General features: G+C 38.2%; 1 protein-coding gene across 4 annotated transcripts in view; it reads right to left on the bottom strand.

The window, feature by feature from the left end:
* Nucleotides 1–20,824, bottom strand: part of MAP3K9 (mitogen-activated protein kinase kinase kinase 9) — a 59,459-nt gene that overhangs the window by 24,469 nt on the left and 14,166 nt on the right. For all 4 annotated transcript variants that reach the window (XR_009114549.1, XR_009114547.1, XR_009114548.1 and 1 more), the window contains exon 3: nucleotides 6,978–7,158. Coding sequence is in view for 1 of the 4 variants with exons in the window: in XM_058025574.1 (XP_057881557.1) it covers nucleotides 6,978–7,158 (181 nt within the window). In the remaining 3 variants the exon portion in view is untranslated. The remainder of the gene's footprint in view (nucleotides 1–6,977; nucleotides 7,159–20,824) is intronic.

Here is a 20,824-nt window from a genome sequence, read left to right on the forward strand (position 1 = left end):
TGACATTTTCACCTTTTAGGCAAAAATAATTTTCTCTCTGAAACTGGGAACAATCTGAAAACCATAAATCTTCTAATTTAGTTTCAAAACAGAGCCTCTCAAAACACCCAAAAATATGAAGGCTGTTTGGTGGCTGGTGATTTCAAAAATAAGTGAAAAATACTTCTTCAGAATTAAGTTGTCATCTTAAGATATTCTACAAAATACTACATATGAAGTTACAGAAATAGTTCCAGGACTGCTCTCCCTCAAAGTATCTGATGAAAAGCATAACCTCAGATTATTTTTTCTGCTTATAGGAAATTCGAAACAGAAGCTGCTTCTTCATCCTTGGTGACCTGACAGTTTTTTCTTCCATTGATCTCTTACTCTCTTCTGAACCCATTTACCATCTTTTATATTCTGTGGTAGTGAACTCCACAGATTTAACGATGCATTGCCAAAAAATACTTCCATGTATGTGTTTTGAGCTCGTCACTTGGTAATTTCATCAGCTTCCCTGTAGTTCTTTCAAATACAAGAAAGAGTCAACCTATGTTCCCTATTAGCTCCTTCCATGATGTCCATGATTTCACAGGCTCCCAATCATCATCTTTCCAGACTCCCAAATTCTAATCTAGCTAAATCCTAGTCTAGTTACTATCCTGAACAGAAACCATCTCATATCTTTCATTGACTTTAACATCTTCTGTTGGAATGAGCAAAATCACAAAGTTTTAAAGATATGGGGAGAGGCACAAATGGTATTGCTTGTTTTCTTTCTTTCCTACTAAATTTTCATTTGCCAGTTGCCTTTCTCACTCTCTATAAAATAAGCTAAATTATCCATAGTAGCTCCAATGTGTTTTTACTGAATCACAAAAGTAAAATTTAGAGCCCCTAAATTGTACATATTAAATTGCCCCATGGGTATTACTTTGAATTTATTACCATCTATTTTATCATTCATTATAGTAAAACTTTTCCTCATCTCTCTGCAGAACATGAATTTTTCTTATCCTGAATAACTTGGTATCATCAACCATGCCAGCTAACCATGTATTGTTTTTTCAAATCACTTATGATTGTGTTGAACACAGAATTCCCCACCAATAAAACTCATTAATTCTTTTAGCAATTAAGTACTGATTAAATGAAGGGAAAAATACTTGCCCTCTTTTCCCACATCAATTTACTTTATTTAAAAGCTTATGATGCAGGATTTTGCTTAAAGTCTTTATAAATCCAAATACATATAAGTATAAGCAACCTCACCACTTATCCACATACTCAGTATCTCCTTCAAGCATTTTCACTTTTCACAAGGTATTACATTTTCTTCTACAAAAGCTAACTCTTCCCCAGACATGCTCACATGTCCACCAGCTCCCTGCTTTTTAGTGCTGTTTCTACCATTGAGAAGAATTCAAGATCATACTTGCTAATTGTCAGGAAGCTCTTTTAAGACCTGTCACTGTGTCTGCTACCTTCCATTTCTCTGGTACTACACCAGCTCTAAGCAAGAGATTGCACAGCACAGCTACTAACTCAGCTGACTCTCATGTTCTTGTAGAAATGTTGGGTGTTACTGTAAATCTCAGGAGTTGTTACTACTCATTTAATCAGTCAGTTTTTACACCTCTGTGAATTTTACTTCAGTAAAAGATATGTGCTCCAAGCTCGACTCCCTTAAAGAGAAATTTTCAGCTTAAAATGCCTCTGCTCTGTTCTGGCAGACACAAGTCACTGAGGTTTTTTTCTGGTACAGCCTTATCTTCCTTGCACTCCCACATTTTGCCCACCTCTGGGCTGTTATGTTCTCCTGCAGGGTTCTCACCTGCGCTGCATTTGAAAGCAAGGGATTTGGTTTTATGCTGTAAGAAGACTCTCTTCAAAACCCTTTTATCTTTGTTTTATGTTCAGCTTGAAAGAGCTCAAGTCAATACATAATTTTCCTCATTTGGATACAGATTGAGATTTTAAAAAGATGCCTTTCAGTAGTCTTTTCTACACTGTCTTCTTCATTCTTTTGAAGGATTTCCCATACATTCACTCAGAGCTTTAAGTGTCCTGAAAAGACATCTACGTTGCATGTTCTGCTTTTGTTGATTTTACAAAAAATTCCCACTGCTGTCAATAATCTTGAGATTAACCACTACTGTAATGGACTAATTTTTCTTAATTGCGCTTGCAAAGATCCAAAATCTAAACATACATATATTTGGACCATGTCATACTATACCAACTAGAAGGCCTCCTAAGCACAACTGAAGACCAAATGAAAAACTGCTTCTCTTCCAACAAGCTCCTTAAATAGCTGCTCCATGGAAGAGTTAAAATATAAATATAATATAAAGTTAAAATAGTAAGCTTTTCTTGTTTCAAAGCAACAGTTTCCCTATCCATTTTGAGTACAAATGGATATCACAAACTGTAGCCTTGAGATCTCTCTCCCACCCCATCACATCTTTAACATTCACTGTAACTGCTGCTACCTTAGTTGGACATTTTTAACAGTACTTTTCCTATTTAGATAAAGGATTTTGGTAACTAAAGATCCAACCTTTGCTGCTAACACAGCTATTTTACTTTATTAAGCAGAATATATTTTTTGTTTTGCTTTTTTCTTATGCAATTCACACTCTTGATATTATAATTTATCATTTCTTACTGTCCCAAGAGCATTATTTGAAAAAAATAAACTAGAGTCTAAGGAGTTCTCAATTTCTTCTTGGCCTTCTAGGATTTATAAAACACTCAAAGAAAATGAAAACTGAACTGAATGTATACTTGGACTGCCTAAATCTGATTGCTCATTTATGCTACTTTTCAGCTTGGATATCACCATTGATAGTAAAAGCTAGTAAAATCTACCAAAGAGCTGTATTATTACTTTAACAGTACTATTGGATAAAGCACTGCTGATGGGCTCAAAGCACTTCTTCTGCAGGGTACTTTTAAATGAAAAAGGAATAGACAGATTGGTGCTTCTTCTAATGTGACATTAGAAGTGTATATTGCAGGAAAGGTCACTTTGCTTCTGAGAAAACTCAATGCCACTATACTTACACCTCATTGCTGAGAATACTGCTCACACAGAACAGGGGAATAGTGCTTTGTGGCACTTGAACAATAATCCCAAGTGAATAAACACCAAGACAGGTGCTGAACAGTGTTTTCCTATTAACTCTAAAGCAGAAAATTGGGAAGTACAAAGGAAAAAGCCAGATCAGAAGACTTACCCAAAAAAAGGCATAGAAAGAAAGAAACAAGGGCCTCTACACATTCTTAGCAGGGGGAAAGAAAAAGTGATCAAGCTCATTTATTTTTCCAGCACCTATTAGTAATTTTTGGACTTTAATTATGAAATGAACCATGTGACACAACCCATGCATCCAAGTCAACTGACACTTGTGTGAATAATTAACCATCTTTCAGTGATCCAGTAATCCCTTAAGCCATTTAACATCAGGTTCAATCCTACTCACTGGATTTTCAGGGCAAGGGAGGCTGGAGGTCTGCAGGATTTCACGTGTGATTTTGCCACCTTCCTTGTTAGTCTGTGAACTTTTAAAAAATAAGTAATTGTTTCTCACTGGTACTGTTCCATGGCATACATACCATAGGCTTCTCTTATCCATTTCCCCGGGTTCAACACTTTCCATGAGGAAGGAATTATCAACCCAACAAAGAGATCCCAGTTCCAACAGCAACTAGAACATGACTTTTATTAAGGAAAAAAAACCCCAAACTTCATTACATTTTTATAGCTACTAACAGCTGGCATTTTGCATGTTAATGAACTGACAGTTCAGAGATGACCTTTCCTGCCTATTTCACAACACTCATGTGCTTTCACAGTACTCATGTGCTTCTCCCAGGTGAGTTTCTCCTAAAATTACTAGTCAGCATTTCTGCCAGGTATTGAAGTCTTGACAGTGCTTCATTACACACAGAAAACTACAGAAGCCTACAAGTGGTCAATTGTGGATGGAAGTGCTTGACCAACGCTCGCTTAAAACAAAATATTCTAATGACTGAAGTTTCTACATCCAGCACTGAATTCCTGAAACTTCCTGATCTGCTAATCTGATGGTTTTAGCGAGAGTTGGTATTCCATTCCTAAATGGAAATTAAATGCCCAATTATTTCACTGGTCTCAGAGTAGATACAGCTTAAAAACATCCAAATTGAGGAACATAGAGAACCCAGATGATGGTTTATGGTGCCTTTATATTCCACACAGCAATAGTACTGACACTATGACTGTCTTTTAAGTAGTACAAGTAAAAAACAAAGTGTACAGCAAACAAGAAATATATTTAACCAGCCAAATGACAGAAAAATGTTATTGATAGGCCTGCTAACATTAGCGTACAGTACTGGATGAGCTGCAATATCCAAGCTTCAACTTTAACCCTGTAAATGCAAAGCAAATACAAACACATAACAGATTTACAGGAAGGGACTTATTTAACTAAAACAGTAGTTTCACTGTCCTCTGTACAATATAAGCACAAGGCTTCTACTATATCTAGAGCCTGTGGGTACAGCACAGAAAAATTCACAGCAACAAGCTTTCACTAGCAAGATTTACTAAGTACTGGTACTATGAACAAGCTTCACAGTGGTCCAGACCCTGGTGATAAATACTATGTGTGGTCATTCCTCACTCTTTTTAAGTTCTTTGCCAGCCCTACTCCAGAGTAAACAGATGGAGCTTTTAAAATGGAGCTTGAAACATGTTTTGGAAAGATGAAGCAGTCAGTTATGATAAGACTGGCTCAGGAAATTTCAGTCCTAGTATGATTCTTCTTCAGCTGTTTGTGCAGCAAGAACACAAGGAGAACAAGATTCTTGTTCAAAGGCTGGGCAACAGTTCAGCCAGCAGTATTACTCTAATAAGCTTTAAAGAAAAGGTGTTGAAATAAAAGGGTTCATGAACATTAGAGACAATTCTGTTGATGCTGCATAGACTAACTGGAAGGCTGTCAGGCAAAAAAACCCCTATGACTCCAGTGATTAACCAAGTGGTGGAACTGGACAAGAGGAGGAGCAAGTCTAATAGGATAAAAAAGTTCATCCTGTTAAGAATTTCAGGTTGCATCCCTGGGTGGGGACAGGAATTATTACACAAGTCCATGACCGCTTTTGTAAAATCTAGGGCTTACAATCAGTGGCAGACTAGTAGTGATTGCACTGGCAAGCATTTGTCCTCTGCATACATGTTCTTTGCAGCTTGTTGAACTATGAATAGAGGTTTTAGCCACTAGAAAGAAAAAACTTATTCAGAGACAGTATATAAGTTCCCTTAATGGTGATGACTCCCCGTTTAAGGGAGAGTTTTCTGAGGAACTCAACCTATTTTCAAGGGAAGACTGGTAACTATAACAAGAGAAAGTGATGAAGGAATCTTAAAAGTAGAAATAAAATATTCTGAAAAATGAACAAATCATTTCAGTTATTTACAGTCCTTAAGTCAATGATCATTTGCATGGGCATAGAGGCACTTCATGAAAATCACCAGCCAACTAAATAATTCTTAACGTTTTGAAAATTAATTCATACTGGTACAGAACATCTACTGATCTGTTCATAGCATGCCTGTATTACTAAAGTTACAATTACAGGAAAACTGCTCCCTCTTTCTCTTAGGGGACCCTTAAAGGCCCTTCCTGGCACTGTTTCAGAGAACAGCAAGTTTAGGTTTGAGGTTGACAAGCTGTGCACAAACCAGTACCATCATCACATGCACAGAAAAGGTGCACAGCCTTAAGATTTTCATTTCTGCCAGACTTCACTCCAAATAAAAGCCTGGTTCTTGCTCAATCTGTCTCAGATTAGCTACGGAGGCTACCACATTTAATTACACAGTCAGAATTTTATCCATACTATCAGAGTACAAAATACATGTTCACAGACTTACCACAAAGCAATAAATTATCTATTCAGCAAAACTGGACAAGGAAAACAAAAATCCCCACACCAAATAGCTGCCATAAGAGCCAGACATGTCTACCAGCTGGGCTATTTCTTCATCCCGATGGGTTTCACAGCATGCACTCACTTGTGGAGGAGCATTACTGGCCAGCAACAGAATTTTACTGCTATGAAGAGAAAGACTCTGACATTTCAATACCTTTTTCTCCACAAGAAAAACAAAATTCTCTCTATTTTATCTGTTTCAGACGTTCAGTACTAATTCTAAGTCATTCAGTATCCAGAAAAGTCACTGTCCTGGAGCTATTTACTGAATTCTCTATTTACAAATCCACTTAACAGTGGTATTCAAACTCAATTTCTGCAAGTATATGGGCCAACCCTTACACCTCCCCACCATATTAGCTCACTCATGAAAATTCCAGTGCATGAATGAACAAGACAACATATACATGCAGGTTACTATTTATGGGTTACATACTCAGATGGACCCAGATAAGAGATCTATTATCTTATGTGAAATACTAGAAGCTTGAAGATAATTAAACTACTATGAAAACAAAAAACATAGTATTGTGATTGAAACAGGATGGGGAATTCAATTAACTATAGTGTGTTTGTATACACATACATTAGTGACAGATTACTACCAAAACAAAATAGTTCAAAATTACCTTGTATGTAAAACAGAATAAAAATTAAGTACTTCTCAGATTGTATTATGGCCTTTGATTATGTCAGTCAATAGCCAAGTAAGCCCAAAACATTTCGTTAAGATAAAGCAGAGGGGATTTGGATTATGAATCTCAAAATAATGTGAATGAGAACTTATAGAACAACAGAAATTTAGAGGCATGCAGTAGCTGGTCCACCACTTATTTTCTACAGTAACAATAAATCTGAGATAAATCTGACAGATGAACAGCTGGTGGATAAAGTTTTCTTAAGACCTGAGTTTTAATATTTGGTTCACCATTACTCATTCTTACACATAAAAGAGACTTGCTGGCAGGTCCAGTTACTCTTTAGTATCCAATCACTTAAAGCCAAATCAATACCTCCAAACATCGCTGCCTTTGGAGAACATGGAGGAGCGGATGACCTCAGGAGCCATCCAGGCATATGTCCCAGCTGCACTCATTTTGGTGGTTTTATGCCATTCCCTGGCCAGGCCGAAATCCGTGATCTTCAACATCTTGTTGCTCAGATCTCCATTTTCCACCTTTTCGAGTATCAGTACTGGAGAAAAGAGGGGGGGTTGGGAATAAAACGTATGCAGAGTAAAGCTAGTATTTATGCAAAAAAATATTTTCCTGGAGATCCCCCAAATTTCAAGATTTTCCCTGGCTTTTTGTTATTCAAACATACTATACCCTATTATGGGTTATAATCAGGCTGATTCCTTCATCTGACAACTGAACAGTTCTCTAGCAAATAACTTCAAATTTTACCAAAGTGCTAAGTCCCAGAGAAGAAATATGTAATAACATAATTATTTAATATAATGCCTAGTGTCATTCCGTATAATGCTCTGCTAAGAGGAAGTGAACCACTGTAACTTCTAGAAATCCAGATAAGGGAAGACATTTCCTAATTAATCCTCTCTCAGCAAGCCAGTAATAGCATCATTTTCTTGAACTGCTTAGAGGACTTTTTTTTGTAAATCCAGATACACACACATAGGCTGGATATACCCTTCATGTAAATGTGTTAGGAGTAGAAGCTCTATGCATAATATTTTAAGTTACTATTGAATAAATTTATTTTGATCAGCAATAGCATGCCCAATTCTAGAAGACATGTAGATCCCCACAGACTCCCTCCCCCATCATTATTAAACAACTTTTTTCTGCCCTTTCTGTGGCAAAGGAGTCCACAGACAAGAACTTTAAAAACACCTTGAGGCAGAACTCAAGAATGCTGTGATAGAAGACACATTCCTCTGGAGCTGGAAAGTTGTACTGTTACACCACTGAGTTTAAACCAGAGCCCACAAGTACCCACCCTACTTTAGCAGCATCTCATTATCCTCTTTCTTTATCTTAGGGCAAAGTGACCACACGAGCCACTCCAGCAATGCAACATAAAGCAACAAAATATGAGGGCACTAAACTTCCATAACTAATGGAACCATAAGGCCCTGAAATGTTCTTAAGCCACTTTGTAAAGCACCAAAGAAAGAAATATTTGTATTGGTATTATTCGAAAGACTTCACATCAAAAATCACCAAGCCAGTTACACACCATCACTACACGGCTACTTCGTTTTTCATGTCATTACAGACACTATAGACAGAGGTTCTTAGAAAACATGAGGATTTTTTTTTTTTTCCTATGGATGCATTAATTGCAAAAAAACCCAACCAAAAAAATCCCAACCAAACAAAAGAAACCCCATAACCTCCATAATCAATCAATCAATCATGAAAAGACTCAAGTGTCAGCCTCAAGCTAATACAGCGTTCTTTTTTTGGGGAAGGCAGAATCATTCCTTCCAATAATTAAAATGGGGATTGCCAGCAAATAAAACCCAAAAGTGTTATCTGAACCCTTCTACATTATAAGTAACACACATTTAAAATGTTAAAATACTGCTTTTATTTCAATAATAGAATTCACAAAATACTACTTCAAAGATTTTTGTGGGACAACTCAAGGTGTGAAGAAATTAGACCTGCAGTTAAGCTCCTGGTTCTTCCTTCTTTTGCAAGATTTCTGACATGACCAAATGCTCCTTTTTCCTAATCACAGAGAGGAGACTGAGGCCTAGAGTTACTGTTCTCTTCATGGTGGCAAAACCATATGCATCTTTAGAGCAATACTTCAGTGCACAACAGAACCACCACAAGAAACCAAGGTAGAGAAGGTGCCTTCCTTTGGGCTTCTTCTTCAAATTAAGTCTAACTTTTTTACTTCCTTCTAACAGATGAAGAAGTGCTAAAAGAAATTGCTAGCAAGTCACTCATTGACTGCAAAGTGAAAAGCTTCCTAGAATGTACATAGTGTTTCTTTTTCTAGCTTGTACCCATTCCGCCTAAAGAACTGGCAGAATAACAAAATGTAATTTTAAATTTAAATGCAGTAATTTAGAGATGTACAGTGATGTTGTAAAGTTAAACTCTGAGGCAAGAAAGTATGGGTTTAGGGGGTTTGGGGATTTTTTTTTGCTTCCCTCCATAATCACCATGAGGAACAAACGAATTTATTGTTCACAGATCATATTCTGTCTGAATGAGGTCAACAGCAGGACAGAGCACCATATATCAGAACTGATACATACTTTGTACATACCTTCCTGGTAAGAGGTTATTTAAATCTAATTACCTTGATTTGTATTAAGTTCTAACAAAATAATTAGTACTTGCATAGTTCTTTTGTATCCAGAACTTGTTCTTTTGTCAGAGGCAGGGTAGTAAGAAAAATTACCATGACAAAAGACCACAGAGAAGGACAACAAGAGAGACATATTTATTGCATATTTAAGTCTGATTCTTTAGTTACATCCTTGGCTCCTTTTCTATTTCCTTGTAATAACTGCTTGGAATAGTAATCTTGAAGTCCAAATTTTTAAAAATTAATTTTAAGAATGGCATTTGTTTCAGTTCTCTTTATTGTATTATTCAGTATCAAAAGGCTCACTTGCCAGAAGTCTCCCTCACCCATCTGTCAGACTTTCAAACCAAAAGCCTTGACTCTTCCCTCTTGTTTTTGCCTGAATTTCAATAAAGAACTTGTAAATAGGTGAAATTTTAATTTGTTTCAGTCTCCTCCTTCTAAAAAAAAAAAGACCTTTATGGAGAACACACAGGAGGTTGCTAGGACACTGCATATGCATTTTGCTTATGCTAATCAACATGGTCTCATTTACTTCTGAATTTTACCCACAATCAGTTATTACTCCTTGTTTAATACTCTCAGTGCAAGTCCTCTTCTGCAAGTCTACTTCTGCACTTGTATTAGTAAATGACAAAACAAACAAGATACATGAAACACAAACAAGCAACATGCTCTCTACAGTTACAGAATTAATGTACTTTCCTAATTTAACAGATTTGATTGCTCAGGACTGAGATAACAGTGGACAGATGATTAACATCTGGCATAACTGCGTTGAGTTTGCATGGCCAGGGTTTAATAGTGGGATGGGTGGAAGATGCTAGAAGCTTTCCCCATGTCCAGCACAGCCAATCCCTGGTGACTCCAGGATGGATGTGCCACTAGCCAAGGGTGAGCCAACTGGAAGTGATGGTAACACCTTTGTGACAAGATACTTCAGAAAAAGAATAAAAAGTTAGTTATTGGGCAGGTGTAACTGCATCAAGAGAAAAGTGGAAAGAGAATACGTGAGAAGAACAAATCTAGAGACACCAATGTCAGTGGAGAAGGAAGGGGAGGTGGTTCTCTAGACACCAGAGCTAAGCTTTCTCTGCAGTCCATGGAGGACCACATGGATGTGGAGATCCACCTGTGGATCTCCATGGAGGAGAATCACACCAGAGCAGGTGGATGCCTGAGGAGGCTGTGACCCTGTGGGGGCTCATACTGCAACAGGCACCTGGCAGGGACCTGCAGATCTGGGGAAAGGTTTCCTGCCAAGATTTGTGACTGCATGGAGGACCCATGTTGGAGCAGGCTGTGCCTGAAGGACTGTACCCTGTGAGGGAAGAGTGCAGGAAGAGTAACCCATGTTGCAGCAGTTTGTGGAGTTGTTGCCTGTAGGATAGTTCTCCATGGACTTCTCCAGCATGAGTCTATTTCCTGTGGGAGGGACCCCACACCAGAGCAGGAGGAGGACTCCTCCCGCTGAGCACCAGCAGGAACAATGTGTGATGAATTAGGCATAACCCCCATTCCCTGTTGCCTTATGCTGATGGGGAGAGGAAATACAGCTGGGAAGGAGGGAAGGTTTTGGGTTTTTTTAAGGTGTTCTTTCACTTCTCATTATCCAGCTCTGAGTTTTTTTACTAAGAAATTCAATTCATATTTCTAATTTGAGTTTGTTTTTCCCATAATGGTATTTGATGAGTGATCTCTCCTGGTTCTTATCACAACTCATGAACCCTTTGTTATATTTTCTCTCCCCTGTGCAGTTGCAGAGGGAGTGACAGAGGGGCTTTGGTGGATGCCTGGAATCCAGCAAGCATCAACCTACTACACTACCAAAACAAGTTCAGGCACAGATATAGACCACTTACATCAAAATACAGCTAATACACCAAGGAAGTAAATCTCAATCTTGTCTACTCATTTTAAACATCTGCAAGTAATGCAGAGGTTTAAAGTAGGTAGAAAATTTAATAGAAAATCTTGCACATTCCCAGCCTTCAAGAGAGAGACTGGCAGCAAAGACCCTGGACTCAGTCTGCAAGGGAAGAACGAGATCCAAACCAGCAGGAACACGAAGAACGTGTATCAGCTTGTTAGGGGCAGATCAGCCTTTCCCTCTTTCAGCAAGGCCCATGGCAAGAAATCTCTTCCTGTGTGCAGGCACAGAGCCAGCCAAATTGTAAATGAAGGTCTGCTATGTACCACTGCTCCTCTCTTTCCTCTGTGGCACAGGCTAAAAGCTGATCTTAAGTAGCATGGTAGGAGCCGACCAGCAGCCTACAAGGGGGACTGGGGAAGGAAATCAGGTATTACAAGCACATTCATACAGCTTGCACCATCCAAATGCTGCAGCAAAACAACTTAATATAGGAAATAACCATGTTCTTTGCTTACTGTGCAAGTACAAAGGAAAGCATGGTGGCCTAAAGTACCATTAAAATGGTTAACAACCTTCGGTGAAGTGCACCATGCATGTGTGTTTCTTACAGGAGTAATAATCCATTAGTGCTCACATATGTTTTCACACAGCCATGAAAGACTTGGAACTTGTCCTCAGGAAAATAAGCATTTGACAATGAGAAGTTAATTACAGCTCACAAAAATTCTGTTCAGCAAGATAGCTCTTCAATATCTCCATGTGTCCCAGTGTAGAATGAATATGACCAAATTTGCCTTAGTATCTCTTCACAAAACCTTCCTCAGATCAGGCAGTCATGCAGATGCAGATATATATGATTTAGCTGTGTCATTTCAACCACTAAGAGTGTACCAAGAACTTTATTACCACATGGACTTTCAAGAGTCATTACTGACCCTTGATCTGACCCCACTGAGAACCAGCCTTGAGAGAACCAGCCTCTGGCTCCTTGAGAGCCAGGCAGACTGCAAGTGCTGAAAGACAACAGCCAATCAAGGCACGTTAGAGCATTGAGACAGAAAGTTAGAATTAAATACTGAGCCTCCTCTTATCTAGGTTATGAAGAGATAGTCCTTTTTCTTTGAAACTGAAATGTTTACTGAGCTTCCTCCATATTCTTCAAGAACATCTTTGGTGCCTTACAAGAAACATCAAGTTATTTTCCTATCAGACCCTTGTGAAAAATTTTCTAATTTGTCATCATTATATTTTTCAGTACTTTTTGATAGAGGTTTCCATCTGTGTGTTACTTTGGCTTCTGCTTTAGCCAAAACAAGTTGCAGTAACAAAGGGGAAAGGCAACACTGCATGGCATGCCAGTTTCATCCCTACAAAGAATGATGAGGTGTTAACTGTCAATTCTGGTACCATTTAAAGATGGTTTCTTACTTAGTATGGAAGTTGAAGTATTATGTACTCAGAATCCTGTTATGCTTGTCTGTAATTTGGGCTAGCAGCTTTTCTAGCAGAGTTGGAAGTAATGGAAACCAACTTTCTGAGGTCAGGTGAAGCCAATTTACCTTCCCCACTATTAGCACCATTCTGTATGTACATTAGCTACAGAATATACATTCTGTATGTAATAGCTAGCAGATTTTCCACACATTCCAACGTCAGTCTTACAGAAAGTCATTAATCCTGTGGAAGCACCCAGTGATCTGTTATCCTAGTGATAACAGATCTCATAGGTTTTGGTTCTCCGTTTCATGAGCCACAGCTGGATATCAGTGGCTTCAAGAAGAATGAGAGTTACTTTTCTAGAGCCAGGGCCAACTTAGATACTTTTGTTGCTTAAACAAAGATTTGTAGTACTGAAAACAAACATCACAGGAACAGATCCACAAAGTACAACTGACACAATGTTATCTGACACTGAGTCAGCTCTTCTTCCTGTTCCACCAAATTCCAAATTATTATGCTTTACTAGAAAGACTAAAAACATCTGCCTTAGTATTCAAAACAATACAAAACCAACTTGATTAAGATTTCTAAAATGCCATCATATCCTTCAGCCTTCAGGTAGTTCCTACTGCAGGATCTTCAGTTCTGTTTCATCATCACAAGTCACTATGGAGATACATGTCGTTCAGAAGGAGAAATCACTGCAGTGAAAATACTGACACCTGCAGCTTCAAAATTTTGTTATTAAGGAACATCATGCATGGTAACGCTATGTTACCACTATGTTAAAGCCACTAGTTACTTCTAAGTGGCAAAACAGAGGCCCAAATGATCAAATGAATTCTGAAGGAATACAAACTGAAGTTACAAAAATTAACAGTTTAAATGCCAGCCAAGTTACAGTTCTGCCATAAATCAGCAGATAAAACTACAGAAGGGTTGCCCTGGAAGCAAATAATAAACATTTCTAGAGAGATTAAATTCTGCCTTGCATGCTTGCAACAGATGCACACCTACCACAGCCTCACATGTTCAAAAGGTGAATGTCTTCTCCTTCCTGTTCTCTCCCCTCTGTAGCTGTGCATCATTACAGTGAAAACTGGCTTACATGAAACCAACTCACAGCATCTCAGAAGGCAGTCTTCCCAGGCTCCAAACAGTCAGAGACAAGACAAAGCCTCTACAGAAGGGGATTCCAAGCAAATATCTAAGATACATGTCTGAATTACCCTCCACAGGAGCCTATAATGACATGAGGCACATCTGTCCTAAGTGCTTACTCAAGCCACATAAATCTCTCTGGTCTGGTATAAACAAGCTATTTCAATTACAGAAGTTCCTCTACACACAAGATGTTAGAGAGACATCTGGTGAAAACCAATTTACTTATCATTCCAAGATTACCTCAGTGGTCTAAACATGTACAAAGTTAAGTAGTCAGAAATATATTGTTCTATTAGTATGACAGCTAATGTAAAGCCAAACTGGTACTACTGTAATATAAGTCTAAAGTAAAACTATCCTTTTGTCCACAAAGCCAGCTGAAGGTCATCTCTCATTGCATCTTGCACCATTCACCTTAATAATCACTGAATCAGTTGAAAAGTCAATGGTGAACATCACTGAGAAACACTCAAAGCCTTAATGCAAGTAAGATGTCACTCCAGATATTATACAGCTGTGTTTTCACTTCTCATGTATCTGCTAGAAAGACTTAAGAGCAGATACACAGATACACCAAAACAAAATAAAGATAGGGGGATAAAGATGTATAACCATTGAGGGGCATAAAGCTATATATCCTTTCATCTACTTGTATCTATGTTTTAAAACACCTGAAGAGACTGGGTAAACCCCATATAATACAAATCACTTTACTTCTTAGCCACTGCATTAGGAACTTTAAAACTGCTGAGCAAATTTTGTTTCGGGAATATTTTCAACTTTGCTCTAGTGCTGCAATGCAAATAAGCAGAAAGAAGAGTATATCAACAATGCAGTTAACACAGCTTATTGGTATTACAATGCTTTTCCTCTTTTCAATTATGCTAGAAGCTCTAAGTCTGAATCTCTTTCCTTCTGCCAGAACATATACATTTGTACCCCTTTCCTTCAGTTTTCTTCTTCTTAAACCCATCTTCTCTCCTTCTAAACATGCCCCTCTATCCTACACAGAAAAACCATCTGCAGCAAATTTTTAAATCTGATCACTTAAACAAATATAATCAATCTTTTACTGAGGTTTCAAGTCAGTCACTACAAAACCTCAGTCATATACCTCCTATTTTTAATCCAACACTATACTACCTCCTGGATGCACAAAAAAAGATAGTTCAAAGAGGTATATTGCTTTCACCAAGGGAGATTTTTCACAAGGTAAATTAAGAAGAAAAGTTTGGCAATGAAATTAACAGCTGCTGTTTTAATTCTCTGTTCTGCTCACATTACACCAGCAAAACAAGAAAATGTATTATAATCTTTCACAAACAGATACTCCCCCTGGAAGGTGTTAACATTATAAGGTTTTTCCTTGTTTCTCTTGGAATGGTTGTTTCAGTTTACAGATACACTTTTGAACAGTTTGGACAGCATTCTTCCTGTCCAGTGGGCCAAAGCAATGGGGAACAGCTAGTAAGGAAAAATAAACACCTAAACATATTCTGATCCAGTTGATAGCAACAGCAAAGAACTGGTAGAAAATGGCTCCTCAACTGTCAACATTAAGTGTCAAGGCAGAAAAATATGGTCATAAATGCCTTTTTCTGGTTTCTGAGCCTAGAGAAAGGACTAGTTTAATCTGCATAGTTTAGTGCTGAACAGAATACTCCTTTGCTTTGCTTGTGTTACAAGCTGACTCATCACTTCAGAAGTAGAACAACATTCAGGAAGGAACTACTACACTATTATCTTCCACAGCAAAAATATCCCACTTTTATTTATCAAAGTAGAAGAAAGGGGCTGCTGCTCTACTGCATGAAATAGTATGAACAGCCAGGCATACCAAAGCTGGCTTCAGCTTTTTCAACTAGGCTGCTGTCATATTCCTGGTTTATTTGGCACACAGTACACCAAGAAAATAAAGAAGTTCCTGACTTAAAAGGCAAAAGTTGGTAATAACAACACCAAGGAAATCAGGATTACCCTGCAATACCACCACAAGAGTTTACCACCAAACTGCCCATTGCCCCTGTACTTCATGACAAACAGCTATATCAACAACTTCATACTCCAATTTCTCAGTCCAGAGAATGTGTGTGTATTAAGAAATGTGAAAAAATTGCAAAAAAATCTAAGACAGTCTCTTGTATGGTCCAGCTCACACCAAGTCAATTATCTCTGCATGATGCTACTCAGTAAACCTGGAGCACAAGAATAGAAAGCTATTAGCTAATGAATGTCAGGCCTGATGGAAATGGTCACAATAATTAGGTGAAGGAGAAATAGATAAAGAAATAAGAGCAGGACTGAGTATAATGAAAACTGAAAGCATACAGAAAGAAATCTGTAAGGAAGAAGGTTAGAAGACAAGGAAACCTGTGGGGGAAAAGAGCTGGATTTGTTATCTGTGGTACACCAGGGTACAATTCTAACTTGATGGATGATTGCTGGCTTCATACTTAATTTCCATATAACTTCTCCCCAGCAGAGACAATACAGTCAGATTTTAGTGCCAGTGTAACTACTACTCTTTTATTGAAATACAACAGGCAGACCATGAAAAAAAATCACTACCTAGTGATAAAGCAATATTAACTTATGTATTCTACAGTAATATTTTAAAGTTTTATCAATTTTTCATAGAGACCTGTACCATTCAATAGTGTTTCTAGGAGGTCAGGGTGGCTATCAATGAAACAAGTTGGGAGAACAAAGTTTCAGAAGCTCTTTTGCCACCAATATAAGAAAAACTGACTATAAAGGAACTCCAAGCAAGCCTGAACTTAAAGGGACCTCCTGCACCTGGAGACAAAGCAGGTGGTGGATGTCCCAGGTGAGGCCCTGACTGCTGGCTACCAGACACAGCACCTGGAGGATGGAGAGCTGAGAAGGCTTGAAACCCTTAAAGGTGCTGGCAATACCCAACACCTGTAAGTGTCAGTGCACTTGAGTAGTTCCAGTTCAGTCTCCACCAACATTAACACTGCTGTGGGTCAAGTGTTTTGCCCCCCAACATTCTACAAATGCAGAAAGCAGTCACATCAAAACAAGAGGAAAACCTCCAGCAAAAGCACTCAGCCTGTAAATGTATCCCACTCACACCCATTCCCAGGAGCCACAACCCATTACTTTGTGTAGTGTTTTTGTCCCCTTAGGGCCACATCAGCTGCTGACATAGGCCAAGAGCTAGATGGCAGCAAGAGCAATGGGTGGGAGTGACAACAGAGGAAGGACTGTAAATACAAAAAATGCCATTGTTATTTCACTTGCTGTAGAAACATTCAATTCTAATATTTAAATCATTACCTAGCTGGATTTGGTGAAGTTTCTTCCCTGGTCTCTCTTTTTATTTAGACTTTAAACAAGGTTACTGCTACACTTCAGCATATCTACTTTCATTTTGTTAAGATTGAAGATAGGTGAAAAGACCACTAGTTATGACCTGAAAGGCTGAAAAATGGCAAGGGAAGTCAAACTCGCCCAAAATGGCATTATTTCACCTGACTGTTGTCTACCAGAATAATAGCACATCTTTTTGACACAGTTGGGTGTTTCTACAGATCATTCAAGTGCAACTGAAGCACCAATGGACACAACAGCCTAGTACTGGATTTGTTTTCCCACAGGCTTTTGCTCATCTGCTACTGTACAATCACTATTTCAAACATCACTAAGAGCAGCTGTAAAGAAGGGAAGTAATGTTACCTTGTTGTAGCTGGAATGTGAAGACCACTGCCTGGAGTACCATTGTGGGTGGGAATACTGGACACATTTTATTTCTTCCTTCATTTTGAAAACAGAACAGCCTACTGTGACTTTACTGACCAAAATGGAAAATACCTAAATGCAAACTACCAAAAGTGGTCAGATGGTAAATAAGCATCAGCCCATTTACTTCCTCCATTGAAATAATTCAGGTACTGAAAAGAGAGATCAGATCAGACTGAGTCCATCAAATCCCAGGTACAGGAACTTGAATGAAAGAACAGAGTAAAACCTTTATGAAAACCAATGCTGTTTCACTCCAAGATCCTTAAATGCAAAACATGAGCAGGGTTTCAGTTCTAAATAATGCAAGTCATTTCTGTGGTATGATTTAAGAGGAATCCAGGGAGGCACTACCATTAAAACCTCTCTCTGCTGCCAATACAGCAGAAGTCTCAAGTGCAAGAGTTGAAGGAAACAGAAAATATTTTCATTTCCAAACAAATCCAAATTTATCCAAAAATTGCTTAACACAAATCTCCCAAGAAAGCTAAAGGCTTACTGAAGTCAAAGGTTTGCCAGAGCAGATAAAAGACTGAGTAATATCACAGGATCCAGACTCTACCACCCACCCACGGAAGAATATGTCCAAAACTGAGCCAAGCTGTTACAGGAAACTTGGTTTTGAACAAAGAATCTTTTCACTCAGCCACGTATGTTTTCTAAGGGATGTTTTTCAGACCACAGAATACTTATGCAAGCAAGAAGAGCTCTGAAGGAGGTTTATTTAATTTTAATTTCTTCACTGACACACACAGACCCTGGAATTTCACAACTGGGACACGCAATTTCAGCCTCTACAGAATTTTATTCACTCATCTCTCCACAATATAGGCATAATTTGCACTTTGTACAAATCCCTTTAACTGTCTTCTAGATCTATTTCCAGACCAAATACTTTCAACTACTGCAAGGCTGTGAAATTCATGCAAATGTAGATGAATACTTTTAAATTCAGACTAAGTCAGAAAAATCAGATAAGCATATTTTGCTTCTTGCATGGGACGATTACTACCTTTTCCACTTGCTTTTATCTGAAAAAAGAATTGTAAGTTCCACTGTACTCTGAAGAAATGCAATGCAGTCTGAAATCTTCAGTGTTTTTACATGTAAGGTATTATACTAATACAAGTATTGAGCATTTTCCTCTAGCTTTTGAACAGTCCTTATTTCAAGAAGACAAGTATTCATAAATTAAACAAAAATATTCTTGAATAGAAGACTGTTCCACTGAACTTACTCTGATTGTCCAAATCCTATTTTCTCCTCCTATAAATAAGCAAAACTTCCCAAGATACATGTCAGCTCAGATGCTGGAGGTGGTAAAATCTGGATGTCAGATAAAAAGATAGCCTTAATAGCCTTCATGCTGCTGCATTGTCTCAGAGAGACAGGGGATAGCTATCAAGTCTGCAGTTAGCCTAACAAGTCAAAAAAGCAGTGCTATTGCAAAGGGAACAAGGGACTGAGGTTGCCAGGCAATCCTTTTTGTTAATTATTAAGTCCTTTTGGCAGTACACTGGCATTCTGTCTTGGGGACAGAACTAAGCATTTGGGAAAGGATTTCAAAAATTCGCTCCAAAATGAGACCTCATATTTCAGCACTTTGCCAAAATCTAATTTGCAATTTTAGCTCTACCTTCCACAGTCAGCCTGCACAGCTTTGCTTCACAAGTATCCAGATAATGAGCAATCTGCTCTTGATCCTGCATTCAGAGTACTTAAAGTGATTAACAGATCTGCACATGGAATAAGTCCGGGCTTTCTGCATGTAGCCTTTACATACCTTCTGTTGGGTACTCTGCCATTCATTTCAGCAGGACTGCATCTTTATTCTGATATCTGTTTGAGGTACAGAAAGCTAAGTGCTGCATGAGATGCTAGAGAGGACAGAATTTAAGACCCACTCAAAATTTCACATCTTCGAAGCAAAACCAAAACCCACACATATTGCCTCTAGTAATAAGAAAATATTTTCTCTCTTATTACTAACGATTCAGCAACAGTACTTTAAAAAAATATATGTACACCTTGGAAGCAATACCTCCTTAATTACTGGGTACGAGTCAGGGTTCAGCAAATCCATAAAGCTGCATGACTGTCCTCTTCTATCAACCTAGAGGAGGTGATGGATGTGACAGCACAGCAGTTCTTGGATTTTAAGCCATGCAGTACAGTAACTCTAAAGAGCTAATGCACAATGGGGGAGGGGAGAGGAAAGGCCTCCAAAGCCCCGATATATTTAGAATCGATCCTTTCACCTCGCCAGGCTGTAAAAAGTCTTAGTGCTTTAGTGATCTCTACAAAACACTCTGAATGCTCAGGTGAGTTTCTGGGGGAAAAAAGAGCTGTTCAGTTCTGGTTTCAGACTAAATCCTACCATACTGCTGACATTGCAACAACCTCCAGCTCAGGCATGGATTATTGCACTCTTCATAATCAGTTAAATGCTCCAAGGAAAAAGTATAATTACATCTGTACTCAACACAGGGCATTGCTAAATTGTATCACTTTGAAAGCCTGCAACACTTCAAGAACTGTATTAAGCAATAACAAAAAAAGGAAAGGAAAGAGTAAAATCACATGAATGGTATTCATCATTCATCACTCAAGAGACTATCTGAAAAGAGATTTAATAATATGCTGGTTCAGTGGGAGCTGTTTCCAGGCAAATATAAACATGAAATTCATGATGGAAAAGGTAGCCCAAACTGTTTTGTTTTAGTTTCAATTAAGACATCTTTATGAAACAGTAAGTAAAACCAACACCAACTCATTCATGGAATAAGCTGGTACTCCAAAATCTAGAAGGTAAGGAAGACAAAACTTCACAGGCAGCAGCACAATCCACACCATAAGCTGGGATGTTTTATGGGGTTTTTAAAATCAGATTCAACCTAAAATATTTTTTAAAAAGGTAGAGAGGTGTATTTTCATTCATCAGAACAAATGTTAAAAGGCATTTAGATACAAAATCAACACCAAGCTACATCTGACAACAGTAAAACTCAAGAGTTTCTTGGATGCTGCCGAGTTTGACCTTAAAGTGAGCAAAACAAGTTGTCAGCTGCTGAGAAAGAGTGGATTCCTGCACTATTGTACATGAAAGTCCACACAAGACTTTCAATAGAGCTATCAAAAAGCTCTTGACTTTTAGATGTGCTACACTTCTGATAGATGTTTTTTGACCCAGCTTACCCCGTGATTAAAGATTCCAACTACAATAACAATAACTTGATGAAGTATTAGGAATATTCTGTGGTTACCAGAGAACCATAATCATATCAAAACCACACATTATGTGACTGATTACATAAACAAAGAAAAAGCTAATCA

Source organism: Melospiza georgiana, chromosome 6, assembly GCF_028018845.1.
Source record: "Melospiza georgiana isolate bMelGeo1 chromosome 6, bMelGeo1.pri, whole genome shotgun sequence".
Classification (NCBI taxonomy): domain Eukaryota; kingdom Metazoa; phylum Chordata; class Aves; order Passeriformes; family Passerellidae; genus Melospiza; species Melospiza georgiana.